Raw genomic sequence first — 16,915 nt, 5'->3', positions numbered from 1 at the left:
AATACAAGTAAGAATAGGAAATCAATTATCAGAAAATCTTTAGTTGAAAATGGTATTCCTCAAGGAAGTAGAGTTAGTCCATTATTTTTTCTATTATGATTAATGATATGTTTGAGGATGTGGAAAATAAAATGGGTGTTTCATTATTTGCTGATGATGAGCAATTTGGAAGAGGGTAAAAATATAAGTTTCATCATAAAAAAGTTCAAGAAGCCATTAATAAAATAGAAGATTGGTCTTTTAGATGGGGATTCAAGATTTCTGTAGATAAAACAAGATTTGTTTTTTACAAGGAAAAAAGTTTCTGAAGAATTAAAGTTACCAATTTATAAATATGATTTGGAAAGGGTAAAACAATTTAAATTTATGGGTATATGGTTGGATGAAAGGCTTACTTGGAAAGTTCATATTGAGAAGATGATCGATAAATGCAAAAAGAGTTATAAATGTTATAGATGTTTGGTTGGGAATGAATGGGGAGGCTGAGAGGAAGGCATTGAATCAATTATATAGGATTAATTAGGTCTGTTTTTGATTATGGATGTATAGCTTTTGGTTCAGCATCATTTTCATTACTTAAAAATTAGATATTGGTTCAGTATCAAGCTTTGAGATTATGCACAGGGGCCATAAGACTACACCAACTTCAGCATTACAAGTAGAAATGGGGAGAAATGCCACTAAAGTTGAGGAGATTACAATTACTTTCCACTAACTGGTTTCAGTTAAAAAATCATTGTGAAAATCATCCATGTCAAGAAATTTTAAAACCAGTGGGGAAAAAGGGAAGAAGAAATTAAATTCTTTTGGGTGGATAGCAGATTCTAATATAATAGATCTTGAATTATCTCAAATAAATGGCAGTAGAACAGTTATTAGATCAATACTTCATCCATCTATCCTACCTGAAATTGATGTAGATTTAAGATTATTGTATAAACGGAAAAATAAACAGGATATTTTAGATTCAAATATGGTTGAGCATATATAGATAAAGAATATTATGGATATGTAAAAATTTATACAGATGCTTCAAAAGATTCAAATAATAGGAATGGTGTTTCGTTTGTAGTTCCAGAATTTAATTTTAAATCAGGTAAAAGAATTAGTAATGAAGTTTCAGTTTACACAGGAAGAAATGTTTGGCATCATGTTAGCATTAGAATGGATTGAAGAAATAAGACCATTAAGAAGTGTAATTTGTTCAGATTCTAGTTCAACATTATATTCATTTAAAAACAATCATTCAGATAGCAGACCGGATTTATTGGTAGAAATTCAGCAACTATTATTCAGAATTCAAGCAATGGGGATTAACTGTTTCTTTTATATGGATTCCTTCTCATATAGGAATAAAAGGGAATGAGATGGCAGATAAATATGCAAAAGAGCAAGTAAATACAGTTTAATTGATATAATAATTCCATTTAGTAAAGGTGAATAAAATCAGTAATTAAGAAAAGGATTAGAGCAAGGTGGCAGAAACAGTGGGAAGAAGAAAGAACTGGAAGATGGTTTTATAATATTCAAAGAAAAGTAGGATTAATGAGGATGACATCAAGGAATAGAAGGGAAGAAACAGTAATGTCAAGATTACGTTTTGGACATACAGGGTTAAATAGCACATTATTTAAAATGGGGATTCATGATACAGGAAAGTGTGATTTTTGTTTTGTTGAAGAAACAGTGGAGCACGTTATATTATTTTGTAGTAAATATCATATTGAGAGAAATGAATTGGTAATAGATTACAAAACAGTAAATTAAAGTTAAACATAAAATATCTTTTAGATATGAACACCAAATCAGAGGGTTATTCTTTATTATTAAGATATCTTAAAAAGACTAATTTGATAAAACGGATTTAGTTTATTTATTTATTTATTTATTTATTTTTTTTTTTTTTATTTTTTTTTTATTTTTTATTATTTATAGTAGTAGGATATTAGAGTAGGTCATCCCGATTCACACTCCATTTCGGTCGGTGGCGGTAACGCACCAAAAGTTGTTTGCCAACCGCCATAAAACAATAGAAGAAGAAGAAGAAGAAGGGGGGTAGAATTTGTCCAAACACCCTGGAGAGGACACAGAAAAGACAGGTGAGTCACTTTACCACAGCACTCCACACTCAACAGAGTATGCACACATTTGCTTAGTTTTTCCTCACCATTAGCTCATTGCTCTGTGGTAATCATTATGCTCCTCCACAGGCACCAGCAACCAACCTCACTCATCAATGAGGAGCAGCTGTGCAGAGCCCAAAACAAAGGCCACATACCAATCGCCAAAATGCTCAATAAATATAATTAAAACTTCTTGTGTGCAAACTTATTGCTGTGCAAATCTCTGCTTAAAGTGCGAATGCTAAATAAAGTGTTTGTTAATACAGTGCAGAAATACCTTTTAAGTGCCATACAGTGCTATATATGTAAAATAGTCCCAGTAATGAAGATCTCTTCATTACAGGGAGAATATGAGGGGTGATAACACACACCCCTATGGAAGGCCGGTGTTCACTAGCCTTGTGAGCCCATCCTGATCTCGCGAGCTTTCAAGGTTTCACTCGCAGATCAGTCTGGCTACTTTCCGTTAAAGAAAATTTGGAGCAGTTAACCAAACAAACGTCCAATCAGCGTTGGCTTTGAGGCGGGTTGAGGTGTGACACAACGAGAAGCGCAACAGTTCAGTCTAAAGAACATTGTAACCCAGGTTTTTGGGGTAATCCAGTTATCTCTAATAGTTAAGGTTATGTCTCCCTTTCAATTTTTCATCCTGTTCACCAATTTTGTACTAAGTGTGAAATCCCGTGAGATTTTGTGGGATTTTAGTTTTAAAAAGTGGGGCGGTGCCCATTGTTTGGTCATGAACAAGGAAATTGTTTGGTCATGAACAAGGAAGTTGTTTGGTCTCATGAACAAGGAAGTTCAGGGCTGGCTGTTGCAGGTGGGCTTTAAATCTGTTTAAATCAGTTATTTGTCATCTTTTGATTATACTATGCTCACTGATATGCCTTGCAGTTTCTAGATGCCTGTACTCTACACTGAATGGGTATTCTTATGGCTTAGAAATGGGAAGCAATGAACTGGTGAGTGTTTGTCTTATTGTTTGGAGCATGCTAATGCAAACATTAGCATGCTGAACTAAAGCTAATCCTATCTTTTGTTGTTGACCTGGTACCATTGAGGTGATATTGTTCAGTATTTGAAAGATGTTTGTATATTGTCTGATGGTGCACTATTTAATGTTTTAGAATCAGATATTTATGCCGAAGAGTACTCTATTTGAATCATGTACATGTAGATTTTTCCTATTGATTCCAATTACTTTAAAAAGGAAATGTTTGGAATATTAATGACTTAATATTTACTATTAAGAGGAAATGAACTTATTGTTGGACCTTTCTATACAGGCCAGGTCCTCATTTGATGGCGAGCTACCCACTAGGCCTTTAGGCCAAGGAACCTGGATAGACTGCTAAATCTCTATCTGTGTGATAGGAGACATTGTTGCCTGCCCCACCCCATCCAAGGGACTCAAGTCAACGTTTAAATCGACTAAGACTAGTACTTTGGACTTTTGGAATGTTACAACTTGGAATGTTACGGCGTGTGCAGGATTTTGGTTTTGACAAAGTTTGTCTGTATATATTGTAAATAGTCTTCGTAGTATAAATCACTTTCTGCACAAACTTACTGTCTCCAGTGTGTTAAATACAACCCTGATCCTCTCTGAGTCAAATCTTTAGGTCTTCTGGTAATTAGCCTTACTGTAAATAATTATTTCCTTATTCTAACATAAATTCAGTATCATAAATGCTACAATATATGGCGAGCTAGCCAGGAGGATCATTTGGTTGTGTTTAATCACTTTTGGTCAGATTATTTGATTCTGATTACAATGGATGTGTTTTTGAAGTATGGTATTAAAATACCAAATTCCGTCTTGGTGGAAGGCATATCAGTCAGTCCCAGTAATGATGAGGTTTTTGAGTTTTTAAACCAGTATGGTAAGATCAATAGATCTGAAATCATTTCTGAACCTGATTCTGAATTCGATGAGACACTTGTGGTTGAGTTTTGTTCTGGCACAGCTTTAGAAGCTTTGCGTCCAGTTTTACCACATACCTTGTTATCTAAAGATCAAACTTCTTTTTGCATTTTGGATCTACCTACTGTCTGCACTGCGCATGTTGCAAAAAACAAAACTATGACATATCTGTCTGAATTGCAGGAAGTAGCCAAATTAACAGGGATGGACTACAGTGAGGTACTGAAAGCAATGATGACACAGATTGGTCTCTCTATTGCTGCAATCAAACCTGCTGCCCAGGTGAAAGAGCAACCCACAGACGCTGAGGTTCCTACGATCCCACCAGTTCCTGTAGTAAGAAGCCCATCATTTGGCCCACCCCCAATCACCAGTGGGTCAGTTCCACAAATGCCAGTGCCCAGTCCTGCCAATGATTCGGGACAACCATCGGGTCCTACTTCACAATCCGCACCAAGACAATCAACCAACAGCATAGATCTGCATCCACCTGAGGTTCAGCATTATGTTGTGGAACACATTGTTAAAAGTGAGGACAGTTCTATACATCATCAGCGACTCAGAATGTTTTCAGGACGTGTGCCCAGACCCAGCCATGAAGCAGATTTTGAAACATGGAGGTCAGGAGTGGAGTTATTATTAAAAGATCCAGCTGTGTCTGATCTCCAGCGTTCAAGAAGAATACTGGACAGTCTTTTGCCTCCAGCTGCTGATATAATCAAGCACCTCAGTCCTGACACACTGCCTACTGTATATTTGGAGACACTTGACTCTGCATATGCAACAGTGCAGGATGGTGACGAGTTGTTTGCAAAATTTACGGACACCTTTCAAAATGCTGGAGAGAAACCATCAACGTACCTTCAACGACTTCAAGTCACGCTAAATTCTGCTGTGAGAAGAGGAGGTGTGCTAGAAGCAGATGTCAACCGCCACTTATTACAACAGTTTTGCCGTGGATGCTGGGATGACAATTTAATAGCAGAGCTCCAATTGAAACAGAAAAAAATAAAGCCACCTACCTTTGCTGAACTGCTACTTCTTTTACGCACAGAAGAAGACCAGGAAGCTACAAAGGCCCAGCGTATGAAACAGCATCTAGGGTCCATAAAGCAGAAAGCTACCAACTATACACAGTTCACCCATAGTGATGGTGGGGGAAGGGGAAATATGGCTGCCCTGACCAGCATCACAGAGAAACTGGCACAACAGTTAGCTGATGTTCAGCAACAATTAGCGTTGCTGACTGCCACCCAGCCAAATGCTCCTCACCACAAGACTCAAACTTTCAAAATGTACCCTTCCAAGCCTGAGAAATTTTCTGCACAATCGTCCCGCAGAAACACCCAGTCATCCAAACCAGGCTACTGCTTCAGGTGTGGGGAAGATGGTCACATAAGACCACAGTGCCAGAACGAACCGAATCCAACCCTCGTTGCTAAGAAGAAAAAACAGCATGCACAGAAGCAACAAGCCTCTCTTCAGCAAACCCAGTTAAACTAAGTCCGGTGCCTGTTGTGGGACAAACGGGGGCCAGGGACCAAACTTGTCCCAGGAATCAAAAGAAAGTCGCTCAGTGTGCACAACAGTTCACAGAAAAGAGAATCTCAGACAGATTGCCAGAGGGGCTAATTGGTTCAAAATGTTGTGCAATCGTGAACATTTCGGGATCCAACTGTAACTGTCTCCTGGACACAGGTTCGCAGGTGACCACCATTCCAGTTTCTTTTTATAATAAGAACCTTGCTGACCAACCTGTGAAGCCACTTAACAACCTGCTGGAAGTGGAAGGAGCCGCAGGACAATCTGTGCCTTACTTGGGCTATGTTGAAATTATGTTGACTTTCCCTAAAGATTTCTTAGGAGCTGATTTTGAGGTCTCAACCCTTGCTTTAGTTGTTCCGGATGCCCGCCCAGACAGTACATCACCTGTACTTATTGGCATGAATACATTAGAAATACTGTACAAACAATATATTGGCAGTAAGTTTACCACCTTCCAGCCTGCAGCTCATGGTTATAGAGCAGTGCTGAGACTTCTGGAATTACGTCACAGGAAGTGTCCAGTGGGAAGTACAGAAGTCGTACGACTAATGAGCCACACACCCTTCCTTGTTCCTGCTGGTAAAACCATAGTCTTGGAAGGTTCTGCCAAGATCTGTACCCAGTCTGGAGTTCAATGGGCAGTCATCGAACATCCATCTTTACCTCTGCCTGGGGGACTGTGTGTCCAGAGCTGCCTGATCACTCTTCCTCGCCACTCACCACATAAAGTTCCCGTAGTCCTTAAAAATGAGTCTGGGCAAGACGTTTGGATTCCACCCTTGTCTGTTATTGCTGACATATGTGAAACACCTACCATTTTGTCACAGCAAGCTGTTGGATCTGCTGCCAAAGCCAACAAGAAAACCACTCTGGAGTTTAATTTCGGTGATTCTCCTATTCCACCTGAATGGAAGGAGCGTATAACAACAAAACTGAACAACATGCCTGAAGTGTTTGCACATCACGATATGGACTTTGGCTGTACAAACAAGGTGAAACATCACATTAAGCTCAATGATGATACGCCATTTAAACATCGAGCAAGACCCATCCATCCGCAAGACCTTGAAGCTGTTCGTCAACACCTGCGGGATCTCCTTGATGCAGGGATTATAAGAGAGTCTGAATCACCATTTTCTTCCCCAATTGTAGTGGTCCGTAAGCAGAATGGCGATGTAAGGTTGTGCATCGACTATCGGAAGTTAAACCTACAAACTATCAAGGATGCATATGCCCTTCCAAACTTGGAAGAGTCATTTTCGGCATTGACTGGATCCAAGTGGTTTACCGTGTTGGATTTGAAGTCTGGTTATTACCAGATAGAGATGAGCGAGGAGGATAAGTCAAAAACTGCATTTGTTACTCCACTTGGCTTTTGGGAGTGGAACCGGATGCCACAGGGGGTGACCAACGCACCAAGCACCTTTCAGAGACTGATGGAGAAGTGTCTGGGAGACTTGCATCTTAATAAAGTACTTGTTTTTATCGACGACCTTATTATCTTCTCTGCCTCTCTTGAGGAACATGAAGAAAGGCTGCTACAAGTACTAAACAGACTGAAAGAGTTTGGCTTAAAGTTATCACCTGAAAAATGCAAATTCTTCCAGACCAGTGTGAGGTATTTGGGTCATATTGTGTCTGAAAAGGGTGTAGAAACAGACCCAGAGAAGATCTCCACATTAAAATCCTGGCCAGTTCCCCAAAATCTCAAAGAGTTAAGATCTTTTCTGGGATTTGCTGGTTACTATAGACGGTTTATTAAGGATTTTGCTAACCTTGTCAAGCCACTCAACCTCCTCACCCGTGGCTATGCACCTGTTCGTAAGTCTACTAAGAGAACTCGTCCTTTGGACAAGTACCTTGATTCCAAACAGGTTTTTGGTGAAAGATGGACCATTGACTGCCAGATTGCTTTTGAAACAGTAATTGAGAAGTTGACCTCTGCACCTGTACTTGGATTTGCAAATTCTAAACTGCCTTATATTCTCCACACAGATGCAAGCACCACAGGGTTGGGAGCTGTGTTATATCAAGAGCAGGAGGGCAAGCTTCGAGTGATTGCTTATGCAAGTCGTGGCTTATCTCAGAGTGAGTCAAGATACCCAGCTCACAAGCTTGAGTTTCTGGCTTTGAAGTGGAGTGTGACAGAGAAGTTTCATGATTATCTGTATGGTGCCAGCTTCACTGTCATTACAGACAACAACCCACTAACGTATGTCCTAACATCGGCAAAGCTTGATGCCACCAGTCACCGATGGTTGGCTGCCCTTTCCACATATTCTTTTAAGATGCAGTATCGGTCTGGCAGACAGAATTTAGACGCTGATGCCCTGTCGAGGCGCTCTCATGTGGAAGCTCCAGAAAAGGACTTCTCCCACAAAGAGTGGGAGCTGGTTCATCAACTCACAAAGCAATTGTGTGAACCTGGCAATGTAGAGGAAGTTTCCTCTGATGTTGTGGATGCCATTTGTCAAAGCTGCCTTGTGAGAGCACACTACCAGTCAGGCCCGTCATATTCCATTACCTTGGTTGAATCCCTATCGGCCAGCATCAAGGTTATTCCAGAGACCTATCACAAGGAGGACTTCTATGGTCTACCAGTAATTCCAGCTCTGTCCCAATATGATTTAAAAGCAGAACAGCAAGCTGACCCCACTATTCGTGAGGTAGTTTATCAACTTGAGACAGGTGAAAAGATTTCTTCCACAGTTCGAGAGGAATTAACAGAATTGCCCCTGCTGCTGCGAGAATGGAATCGGCTGGAGTTGAGAGACAGTGTGTTGTATAGGAGAAGGCAAGAAGAAGACCGGCTCATTTTCCAACTTGTTCTTCCTCCAGATCTGCGCCCTACAGTTCTCAAAGCTCTTCATCATGACATGGGGCATATGGGTATAGAACGTACCCTAGATCTGGTTCGCCAAAGGTTCTTTTGGCCAAAGATGGCAGTTGATGTGGAACACACCATTAAAACCTGTGACAGGTGTGTAAGGCGTAAGGCATTATCTGAGAAGGCAGCTCCATTGGTGAACATTAAGACCAGTCGTCCCCTTGAACTCCTGTGCATGGACTTCTTATCAATTGAACCAGACAGTGCTAACACCAAAGATATCCTTGTCCTCACTGACCACTTTACGAAATTTGCTGTGGCTATACCCACTCCCAACCAGAAGGCACAAACTGTTGCCAAGTGTCTCTGGAATGACTTTATGGTTTACTATGGCATTCCAGAGCGCATACATTCTGACCAGGGGCCTGACTTTGAGTCAAAATTAATCAAAGAACTTTGCGAGTTAATGAGTATTAAAAAGACACGGACGACTCCATATCATCCAAGGGGAAATCCAGTAGAGCGTTTTAATCGAACCCTTCTTAATATGCTAGGAACACTGGAATCTAAGCAAAAATCTAGGTGGCGGGAGTACGTGAAACCCCTTGTACATGCCTACAATTGTACAAGAAATGAGGTCACAGGGTTCACACCTTACGAACTTCTATTTGGCCGGTGTCCACGACTCCCTATTGATCTAGCCTTTGGGTTACCGATTAGAGAAACTCCATCGGCCTCCCATTCAGAGTATGTTAGGCACCTTCGGTCTCGGCTTCAGGAGAGTTACAAGTTAGCCACACAAAATGCACTCAAGTCGGGTGAGAAAAACAAAAGGCGCTTTGATAAACGAGTAACACCCTGTACTCTGGAAGTGGGAGATAGAGTGCTTGTCCGTAATGTTCGTCTCCGCGGAAAGCATAAGCTGGAGGATAAGTGGGAGCAGGAGGTGTATGTTGTCATCAAGCGTGCAGGTGATCTCCCTGTCTACACTGTAAAACCTGAGACGAGGGATGGCTCAATTCGCACACTCCATCGAGACCTGCTGCTGCCCTGTGGTTTCCTCCCAGCCAGTAAAGTACATGATTCCCCTGTACCTGCTCCTGTCCACAGGCCAAAGACTCGGAATCAAACTCAGAACCACTCTGAACCTGTTGCTAGCATTGGAGAAGTGGAGGATTCAGAATTTAGTGATTCAGAATATTTTGAAGGATCCCTTCGACCAGAACCTTTAATTGAATCCAGTGATGGGGTGAAGGTTACTGTTTCATTAGGCCCGAATAACCTTGGTCCTACATTACCTCCAGTATCAGAGACCTCTCTCCCAACAATCCCTGTTGTTGAAGAAACCTTACCATTGTCAAATCAAGAGACCTCAACCATGTCAGCTGGCACAACAAAAGGATTGATAGTGCCAAGGGTAGAGGAAACCCCTAGTAATTGTTTACCTGAACCTGTGGAACTGCTTGTGGAAGAGGATATACAAGCTGATGTGTCTGAAGGTCCATTAGATGATTTGGAAATGAATGGTGACGATCCTGAGCCTGATCAGTCTGGGTCATCATTGGGCCAAGCAAATGATAGCTCTACCACCGTGGCTACAAATGTAGAGGGGGATAAGGGAAGCAATAGATATTCTACTCGGCAGCGTCACCCTCCAAGTCGATTGCAGTATTCGGTTTTAGGTAAACCCTTAATTTCTGTTGTTCAAACCTTATTTCAAGGCCTGTCTAATGCTTACACTGAGGCCTTAAATTTTGCTCCTGCAGCAGATAGTTAATATGCAACGAGGACGTGCATGAACTAAGGGGGGATGGTGTAACCCAGGTTTTTGGGGTAATCCAGTTATCTCTAATAGTTAAGGTTATGTCTCCCTTTCAATTTTTCATCCTGTTCACCAATTTTGTACTAAGTGTGAAATCCCGTGAGATTTTGTGGGATTTTAGTTTTAAAAAGTGGGGCGGTGCCCATTGTTTGGTCATGAACAAGGAAATTGTTTGGTCATGAACAAGGAAGTTGTTTGGTCTCATGAACAAGGAAGTTCAGGGCTGGCTGTTGCAGGTGGGCTTTAAATCTGTTTAAATCAGTCAATTTGTCATCTTTTGATTATACTATGCTCACTGATATGCCTTGCAGTTTCTAGATGCCTGTACTCTACACTGAATGGGTATTCTTATGGCTTAGAAATGGGAAGCAATGAACTGGTGAGTGTTTGTCTTATTGTTTGGAGCATGCTAATGCAAACATTAGCATGCTGAACTAAAGCTAATCCTATCTTTTGTTGTTGACCTGGTACCATTGAGGTGATATTGTTCAGTATTTGAAAGATGTTTGTATATTGTCTGATGGTGCACTATTTAATGTTTTAGAATCAGATATTAATGCCGAAGAGTACTCTATTTGAATCATGTACATGTAGATTTTTTCCTATTGATTCCAATTACTTTAAAAAGGAAATGTTTGGAATATTAATGACTTAATATTTACTATTAAGAGGAAATGAACTTATTGTTGGACCTTTCTATACAGGCCAGGTCCTCATTTGATGGCGAGCTACCCACTAGGCCTTTAGGCCAAGGAACCTGGATAGACTGCTAAATCTCTATCTGTGTGATAGGAGACATTGTTGCCTGCCCCACCCCATCCAAGGGACTCAAGTCAACGTTTAAATCGACTAAGACTAGTACTTTGGACTTTTGGAATGTTACAACTTGGAATGTTACGGCGTGTGCAGGATTTTGGTTTTGACAAAGTTTGTCTGTATATATTGTAAATAGTCTTCGTAGTATAAATCACTTTCTGCACAAACTTACTGTCTCCAGTGTGTTAAATACAACCCTGATCCTCTCTGAGTCAAATCTTTAGGTCTTCTGGTAATTAGCCTTACTGTAAATAATTATTTCCTTATTCTAACATAAATTCAGTATCATAAATGCTACAACATGGCGGCTTAAGCCGATGAAACTAGCGTTAGCGTGGCTATCCAGCAAGTTTTATCGGAATTACAGAGTATTTCTTCACTGAAAGAAGAGCAAAACACTGCTCTGGAGGCTTTTCTCAGAGGAAAAGATGTTTTTGATCTTCTCCCGACTGGTTTCGGCAAGAGCTTGCGGTTGTGTTTTCGTTGTCGCTGTTAGTACGTCATATGCTTCGTTGATCTGATTGGTTTATTTGGCCCATCTATCACCAACATAGGCCAATCAGCTAACCAGTATTTTCGCCCCTTCCCAAAATTACTTCAACGCAAGTTGCAAGATGGATTTCCGGAGGAAATCCATCTTGCGGAGTCAGGTTAGGTGTTCACGACAAGACAGTCAGAAAGGATTTTAATAACACACACATGTTGGGGTCTCTTTCTCAAAATCTCCCTAAACCACAAAATGAGGTAGCTACAGACTTTCAGGTCACATAAGCGTTTCAGAACCAGATCGGGCTGGACAGTATTGAACACGGAGGAGAAGTCCATAAAAAGTACACAAACATAAGTTTTAGTTGCCGTATTTAAGTGATAGAATATTTTATCCAAAAGAGTAAGAGTGGACTCATTCATACCTCGTCTATATGCAAATTGCATGGGGTCCATGAGCTTTGCTGTTTGCATTGCGAGTTCCCTGCTCACTGGACACTCCATCCTACTAAAGAAGCGAGGGCAATTGGTCTAAAATAATTTAGTGACTTTGCATGAGGAGTTTTAGGCACTGGAATAATGGTTGCCATTTTCCAGGCTTAGGGGACAAAACTAATGTTGAGGAACATCTGGAACAGTTGGGTGAATGAGGGTCCTAACTGGATGGAATATTCTTTCAGGACCCTTCCCTTGAGCCTGTCAGGCCCAGGGGCTTTGTAAGGTTTGACCTGCTGGAAAATTGTGACTACATCCTGTTCCTTCAATATGACAGTGGCAGGTGTCATCCCTGCACATACAGAGTCACATTCATCACTGAAGTTGTAATTTTTCAAATCGGGAATAAAACACATTGAACTCATTTGCCAGTTGGATGGGGTCATCATGCTGAGGTGATTATGTTTTTTGTTTCCTTCCCATCATTGTGTTCAGCCCCCTCCAAGCATCCCTTGCAATTCCATTTCTCAATTTATAATAAATAATAATTTATTATAATAATAATAATAATAATAATAATAATAATAATAATAATAATAATAATAATAATAATAATAATAATAATAATAATAATAATAATAGTTTGAGGAAGATAATAAATCTTCCTCAAACTCTAGGGTCACCTGTGGAGTACCACAGGGTTCAGTCCTTGGACCAATTCTCTTTACTATATATATGCTTCCGATAGGCAAAATTATCAGACAGCATGGGATTAATTTCCACTGTTATGCTGATGATACTCAGCTATATTTATCCATAAATCCTGATGAATCCAATCAATTACTTCGACTGCAGTCATGTCTTGATGACATCAAAAGCTGGATGACTCTAAATTTCCTGCATCTAAATTCTGACAAGACCGAAGTTTTAATCTTTGGGCCAGAGTCCTCAAAAAATAAACTTCTTAACCAATCACTTAATCTGGGTGGCATTAACCTGGCCTCTGGTAATAAAGTAAAAAATCTTGGTGTTATTTTTGACCAAGACATGTCATTTAAATCCCATATTAAACAGGTTTCCAGAGTTTCCTTTTTTCACCTCCGGAATATCGCCAGAATTAGAAACATTCTGTCCAGGAGTGATGCTGAAAAACTGGTCCATGCATTTGTTACTTCAAGGCTGGACTATTGTAATTCTTTACTATCAGGAATTCCACAAAATGCAGTTCAAAGCCTTCAGCTGATCCAAAATGCTGCAGCAAGAGTTCTGATGAAAATCAACAAGAGGGATCATATTTCTCCAATTTTAGCTTCCCTTCATTGGCTTCCTGTTAAATCAAGAATAGAATTTAAAATTCTTCTTCTAACATATAAAGCCCTTCATAATCAAACTCCATCATATATCAGAGCTCTGATTACCCCGTATGTTCCTAACAGAGCACTTCGCTCTCAGACCGCAGGTCTGCTGGTGGTTCCTAGAGTCTCTAAAAGTAGAATGGGAGGCAGATCCTTTAGCTATCAGGCTCCTCTCCTGTGGAACCAACTCCCAGTTTTGGTCCGTGAGGCAGACACCCTGTCTACTTTTAAGACTAGGCTTAAAACTTTTCTTTTTGACAAAAATTATAACTAGTGACTCATGTTACTCTCAGCTACCTTTATAGTTTTACTGCTATAGGCTTAGGTTACTGGAGTATATCAGGATCTAATTTTCTCACTACATTGAGTTCTACTGTTCTTCAATTATGCATTATGTGTTGTCATTTCTGCTTTAACTTTCTGTTCTCTCTCTTTTCTCTTCATAGTAGGTACACCTGGTCTGGCGTTCTGTTAACTGTGACATCATCCAGAGAAGACGGCTCACCCGCTACTACCATCTAATGTAGAACAGATTACTGGATCAACGTGTGCTTCTGTGCTTTTTTTGTTTCTCTTGTTGTGTCTCTGTTCTGTCTTCTGTAACCCCAGTCGGTCGAGGCAGATGACCGTTCATACTGAGCCCGGTTCTGCCGGAGGTTTTTTTTCCCGTTAATGGGTGGTTTTTCTTCCCACTGTCGCTTCATGCTTGCTCAGTATGAGGGATTGCAGCAAAGCCATGTACAATGCAGATGACTCTTCCTGTGGCTCTACGGTTCCCCAGGAGTGAATGCTGCTTGTCGGGACTTTGATGCAATCAACTGGTTTCCTTATATAGGACATTTTTGACCAATCTGTATAATCTGACCCAATCTGTATAATATGATTGAACTTGACTTTGTAAAGTGCCTTGAGATGACATGTTTCATGATTTGGCGCTATATAAATAAAATTGAATGGAATTGAATTGAATTGAATTTCTCCTCAACTCTGTCTTTATAATCCGTTTTTGCCTTCCTGGTCATTCACCTTAGTTCTTTCTCTAGATCTTTCACTTTTTGCCAGTAACCATCCTTGAATGCTATTTTTTTTAAATTAAGAATTTGTTTAAAACTTTTATTGACCCAGGGTTTGTTGTTAGTAGGGCTGGGTATTTTGACCAAAGTCCTGAATCGATTCGATTTCGATTCATACATCTATGAATCAATTAATTTTGATTAAGTTCGATTCGATCTGCTCTTACAATAATAAAAGTGGCTCAACTGTGTTGCGAAATACACATGTATTTTATTTTTTCACTTCACATTAAACAAAGTGCAAACAAAGTGCAGACTTGTAAACAAAACTGTCTCAAAAGTGCAAATTTGTATAAATAAAAGTATTTACTTTTTAACTAAACACTGCAATTTGCATCAAGGGATTTTCTATTTTAAGGGCCAAAAAATACTGGCAAATAAATACAAAATAAGTTGAACTGCTAAGTCAAATTATTCTTTCTTTTCACTTCTCATTAATTGTGAGATTCTTGTGGAGAAAAATAAGTTCATTTACATGATCTGTGCTTAGGCAGCTCCTTTTTTGCCGTGACAATGTCACCAGCTGTTGAAAATACCCTCTCTGATGCAATACTGGTCCCTGGGACACAAAGATAATGCCTTGCAAGGCGAGCCAACAGTGGATATTCCCTTTCGTTTAACTTCCACCAGATCAAAGGATTTTCATTCAGCCCAGCAGGATTTTCAGCTTTGTATCTTCTAACTTCATCTTCAGCCCTTATTGCTGGAGTTTTCAGTCCCTGATCTTTTACTGTTGTTGAATAGACTGTCCCAAGGAGAGACTCCAAGGTGCTGGATTTCTTTGGCTTCTTGGGCAAAGTATCCTCAGCTTCTTTATCAGTATCATTGCCACCATCTTGCTGTTGAATTGGACAGAAAAAAAAAAGATTAAGCATAATTTAACTCTAAAATTAAGTAATGTTCTTTCTAATCCAATCTTTTAATCATCAGTGAAAACACTCTTATTAAATTAAAACATTTCTTAATACTTACATCACGTGCAGCAGTGGCAGCCTCAGCCTGCAGCCTGGAGAAGGTGTCATTTTGTTCTGAAGCAGACAGGAATGGAAGGGCCTTAAAGCGAGGATCCAGCGCGGACGCTGCATACAAGGTGTCCTTTTGTCCATCATATCTTGGAAAAAAGATGTAACAGTTTGAGTGAGGATAAGTACATGATGGAATATGGGTCACTGACTCCTACAACTGAAAAACTAAAAAAGGCACATAAAGTAAAAAAAAATAAAAATACATACCTTGTCCCCAAGTTATTCTTTACAGCAGCTTTTAAGTCCCTGACTACAGCGCTGTCTTCTAGGCTGGGGGTGAAGGCATCCTGAAGCAGGGCGAGCAGTGGGGCGATGACGGAAAGAGTTGGCTGCTTGTCCTCATACATCGCCAACGTAGCTTCTTTCATCGGTTTCAACACCCGGACCAAATCCTCAGCAGTTGTTACATCTTCCTCTGTTAGGGTGCACAAATCCTTTTCATTCCTGCGCACGTCTTGAGAAAGGAGAGTAGCAGAGATGGCTGGTTGTTGCTCCAAAAAGCGCTCCAGCATGTCCAGTGCACTGTTCCATCTTGTCACCACGTCAAGTGTTAGATTGTGCGCTGGTAGTTGAAGCAGCTTCTGTTTTTCTTTCAGTATGTAGCTTGCCGTTGTACTTCGGTGAAAGAATGCTGCTATACGCCTCACACGAGCAAGCAGACGTGACACAGCGGGGATTTTTAGACCTGCTTGTGAGGCTAAGTTCATCGTGTGCGCGAAGCAGCCGACATGCATCAGTTGCGTTATTTCCACTGCACGAACCATATTTGCAGCATTGTCCGTAACAACCGCTGGTTGTTTGCTGGTCAGCCCCCATGTCTGTATTGCCCCCGTCAACATTTCGGCTAGATTTGCAGCGGTGTGGCTCGAAGTAACTTCGGTGGTCTGCAGCACATAAGACGCGAGGCGCCACTCGTTATCGATGTAGTGGGAAGTCACCGTCATGTAGGATTGAGTTGACAGCGATGTCCATGTGTCACAAGTTATGCCGACTCTCTCTGCTAATTGCATTTTCATTTGGATGTCGTCTTTCACTCGTGTGTACATCATGGGGATAACAGTTTCTGTCAGATGTTTGCGTTGCACCATAACGTAGTGTGGTTCGAGAACATGAAGGAGCCGCTTGTAGCCTTCATTTTCCACTACCGAGTAGGGGCGTAAATCTTTGCACACAAAAGTTGCGATGGCCTCTGTTATCTTAATGGCCCGCGGAGAATCTGCTGGTAATGCAAGCGAGTCCCTCAATTTCATTTGTTTAGCTCCGGAAGGTTTGTTGTCGGATGTTAGCTTAGCATGATACCTTGTCAGGTGATTTCCAAGATTTGTAGTGTTTCTACAATAACTGACCTCCGCTTGACAGATCTTGCAAACCACTTTAGTTTTATCCAGCATATCCTCTTTAGTTATTTTAAATCCAAAATGGTTCCAGACGTCAGACTTCAGTTGGGAGGGCTTGCTGAGCGGTGCGTTACTTGCGTCGGCCAT

At 40.6% G+C, this 16,915-nt stretch overlaps 1 protein-coding gene and 3 long non-coding RNA genes across 5 annotated transcripts; 3 read left to right on the top strand and 1 right to left on the bottom strand.

Annotated features, from left to right (window-relative positions):
- The first annotated feature begins 2,057 nt into the window (after positions 1-2,057).
- LOC118561988 lies at positions 2,058-2,315 on the top strand. The gene is made up of 2 exons (XR_004930420.1): positions 2,058-2,099; positions 2,211-2,315. It is a non-coding gene; the product is annotated as an uncharacterized LOC118561988 (long non-coding RNA).
- Positions 2,316-2,933: 618 nt separating this feature from the next.
- On the top strand, positions 2,934-5,446 carry LOC118561989. Its single transcript, XM_036134268.1, has 3 exons — positions 2,934-3,085; positions 3,410-4,843; positions 5,388-5,446. The coding sequence occupies exons 2-3, from the start codon at positions 3,898-3,900 to the stop codon at positions 5,444-5,446; spliced, it is 1,005 nt and encodes a 334-aa protein (XP_035990161.1). The 5' UTR covers positions 2,934-3,085; positions 3,410-3,897.
- Positions 5,447-10,245: 4,799 nt separating this feature from the next.
- Positions 10,246-11,224, top strand: LOC118561986. Of its 2 annotated transcripts, XR_004930418.1 has the most exons (3): positions 10,246-10,477; positions 10,553-10,620; positions 10,946-11,224. It is a non-coding gene; the product is annotated as an uncharacterized LOC118561986 (long non-coding RNA). The 2 variants fall into 2 exon arrangements; XR_004930417.1 differs by having other exon boundaries at positions 10,553-11,224.
- Positions 11,225-14,561: 3,337 nt separating this feature from the next.
- LOC118561987 lies at positions 14,562-15,757 on the bottom strand. The gene is made up of 3 exons (XR_004930419.1): positions 15,639-15,757; positions 15,379-15,517; positions 14,562-15,245 (listed from the first exon to the last, which is right to left on the bottom strand). It is a non-coding gene; the product is annotated as an uncharacterized LOC118561987 (long non-coding RNA).
- Positions 15,758-16,915: the final 1,158 nt, after the last annotated feature.

The sequence above is a fragment of the Fundulus heteroclitus genome, unplaced genomic scaffold (genome assembly GCF_011125445.2).
Source record: "Fundulus heteroclitus isolate FHET01 unplaced genomic scaffold, MU-UCD_Fhet_4.1 scaffold_782, whole genome shotgun sequence".
NCBI lineage: Eukaryota > Metazoa > Chordata > Actinopteri > Cyprinodontiformes > Fundulidae > Fundulus > Fundulus heteroclitus.
This window is presented reverse-complemented; position numbering and strand designations above follow the sequence as displayed.